The 3,210-nt window shown below is 43.2% G+C and overlaps 1 protein-coding gene across 1 annotated transcript in view; it reads left to right on the top strand.

Moving 5' to 3' along the window:
* Positions 1–3,210, top strand: part of LOC123044225 (uncharacterized) — a gene marked incomplete in the record, with an annotated part of 8,208 nt that overhangs the window by 428 nt on the left and 4,570 nt on the right. Inside the window, 6 exon segments of the mRNA XM_044466904.1 lie at positions 1–431; positions 1,364–1,501; positions 1,607–1,819; positions 1,899–1,988; positions 2,171–2,284; positions 2,708–2,977. Coding sequence (XP_044322839.1) covers positions 39–431; positions 1,364–1,501; positions 1,607–1,819; positions 1,899–1,988; positions 2,171–2,284; positions 2,708–2,977 — 1,218 coding nt within the window.

Here is a 3,210-nt window from a genome sequence, read left to right as displayed (position 1 = left end):
AACCCTAAGCGGCGGCGGCGGCGCCCGTTCCCTTCCCCATGGAGGACTTCGCGCGCGCGGTGGAGGACGGGCTCAAGCTGTCGAAGCGGCTCGTGCTGCCGGGCGGGCTGCCCCCGCCGCGGCCGCCCGCGGGGATGGAGCGCGGGCCCGACGCGGCCGCCGCGCTGCTGCTCCCCGCCGCGCCGATGGCCTACGCGGTCGTCTCCGACCCCGGCGCCGTCGACACCCCCGACGTGCCCAGCTACCAGCCCTACGTCTACGGCCGCCTCGACCCGCCCGCGCTCATCCCGCTGCAGATGAAGGAGATCGACCTGGCCGTCGACTGCGCGCTCGACACGGCCTCCGTCACCCTGCGCGCGCGCTGGTGGCTGCACTGCATCACGCGCAGCCGCGAGTGCGACGTCAGGCTCATCGTGCCCATGGGAGAACAGGTGAGGCCATCGGATTCTGCCGTCGTCGTCGGCATATCGCATTTTTTTTTATTTCCTGGTGTTGTTCTGTTGGCTCGTCCCAGTAGGATTCAGTTTGGTGAGGGTTGACATGATTGGTGATGCTGTATTATTGTGTCTGTTTGACTTGAGTTGTTGTACAGTTAGGGTCGCTTGTCGTGTCAAGGTGTCTGACTGCAATTGTTGGCTTGCCCTATGCTGAACTCTAGATACTGTCAATAGCTTGGTTCGTTCTAGACAAGTAAAGGGGTGTTGCATCAGCAAGTGAAAGTAGTTCCTTGCTTTGTCCAATGGAAACAATCACCGGAAGGGATATGTTGGTCTTGCAAGAGGCAAACACACTTGGAATGTGCAGGAAATGCTGCATTACCTCATTTCAACATGCATATCAGCATACTGGATTGTTTGGCCTTTACTCCAGCATGTGCTAGGATATACAAGGCTTGGAAATAGAAATTAAATTGATAGTAAAGTTATTAAACTCGGATGGTTAGCGTGTAGTATTAAGTGCAGTTGTTTTGCTTCTGTTCATCTTGCCTTGTAGCATAGGTTGATAAGGGCTTAAATAAGTATAGTAGTTGCACTCAGGCATAGGTTGATTGTAAAGTTATTACTCTCGGATGGTCATCGTGTATTATTAAGTTTATTATTACTCAAGCACTTGCACTATCATTGGATTCCTTGTTAAGTTACTCGGGTTGCTTAAGTTTATTAACCTGATAGGTACAAATAATACAGAAACTTCACTAGATTTTATTTTATCCTCACATGATGCCTCCTGTATAATTTATTCCTCATCCACTGTTAAGAAAAAGAACATCAAGTGAAGCATTGGGTAGCCAGTGTATTTTTATGGTGAATATTTGTGATTATATTTTGTGATGGTCTCAGCCTAAGAACGGTTTGGCTAATAGGGTTCAATTCTAGGCGCTGAGGTCACTGTCGGAAGAATGTCATACAATACTCAAGTGACCGAAGTAGAAGACCAAACCATGGAGAATACCATGAAAGGCATTTTGAAACCCCATATGTTTTGCTTGACAATACCACAGGTACTTGCCATATACATATAAACTTACACTCTTTGTCTGTTATGCGTTATGTTTTTTGTAAACTGTAACTTACTTTGCTGATTTGTTGCTATCTTATCAATAAAGGTGGAAGGTGGAGCGGATATTGTAGCCACAGTTAGATGGTCTCAGAAGTTACACTATGATAATGGACGATTCACGGTCGACATACCTTTCCGTTTTCCATACTATGTCAACCCATTACCAAAAGTATTCATGAAGAGGGAGAAAATTCAGTTGACAGTGAATAGTGGATTCAGTAAAGAGGTTTTGTTGCAGGGCACAAGCCATTCATTGAAGGTAATAAACTATAACATATTTTTTTAGATGTTGTTTTGATCTGCATTGCAAATGTTTATTCTTCAAACTGCTATTTCAGGAAAAGGCAAGGCAGGGTGATAAATTGTCTTTCCTGCATGAAGCAGTTGTTGAGAATTGGTCAAGCAAAGATTTCACATTTTCCTACAGTGTGAGTTAATCATGCTGTCATCTGGATTAGATGTACTAGTTACTGTGACTATCTGATTTTCCAGGCATTTTAAAGGAATTATTCTTTAGTAGAGGATGATGAACGTAAATTACAAATCCATCGCTGTATTTAGCAGTCCAATTCTGCAATGCTGCTGACTGTTTTTGTGTGGCTTTCTACAGGTTTACTCTGGTGACTTGTCAGGTGGTATCCATGTGCAGCCTTCAACATCTCAGGATTATGACGATAGAGATACATTCAGCATTTTCATTTTACCTGGAAGTGGGAATAGAAAGGTTAGCTGCTTTTTAACTGGTTTCTTGTTGCAGTGCCATAGTTCATTTAATATAATGAAGTACACATTCCTTGGTTGAGATCTGAACATGGAAAATATTCTATTTTAAAGGCAGGGATCTCTTGTAGTAACCTTTGTGGCATATGGTAATGCAACACTACCATTATCATGATACCGCGATAAGATAATACTGTGGTCATGAAATATTTCTTATTTGCCATTCAATTCTGTTCCAACGCCCTAGAGAAATGCTGATAATAAAGTGCTTCCTCGGTAACTTGATACTGTACATCATTGAAGGCATGAGAAACAATGATGCAATCGAAGTAGCTTTTTTCATATAATAACTCAGAAGAATTTCATTTTCTCCTTGCTTCACAAAATATGCCTTTTGGCTGTTTATCTCATCTGAGCAATCCAATAGGTCTTCAAGAAAGCAGTCGTATTTGTTGTTGATACAAGTGGAAGCATGAAAGGAAAACCTCTTGAGAATGTGAAGAATGCAGTGTCTACAGCTCTTTCCGAACTTGTGCAAGGAGATTACTTCAACATTATAACATTTAATGAGGAGCTCCATTCATTCTCATCATGTTTAGAGAAAGTAAATGAAAAAGCAATAGCAAGTGCGAATGATTGGATGAACGCCAACTTTGTTGCTGAGGGTGGCACAGATATTATGCATCCTTTAAATGAGGTATTATTATTATTTTGAATAAGATCCCAATGTGTATGGGCATAATAGTCCCCCCCCCCCCTGTTGTTTCATATTTGTGTTTTTTTTCTCATGCAAGGCGATGGCATTATTGTCAAGTGCCCATGATGCGCTCCCACAAATTTTTCTTATGACTGATGGATCGGTTGATGATGAGCATGACATCTGTCAAACTGTGAAAAATGAGCTGCTCAGCAGAGGATCTAAATCTCCCC

This window comes from Triticum aestivum, chromosome 2B, assembly GCF_018294505.1.
Source record: "Triticum aestivum cultivar Chinese Spring chromosome 2B, IWGSC CS RefSeq v2.1, whole genome shotgun sequence".
Classification (NCBI taxonomy): Eukaryota; Viridiplantae; Streptophyta; class Magnoliopsida; order Poales; family Poaceae; genus Triticum; species Triticum aestivum.
The sequence above is the reverse complement of the archived record's forward strand: the minus strand, read 5'-3'. Positions and strand labels throughout refer to the sequence as shown.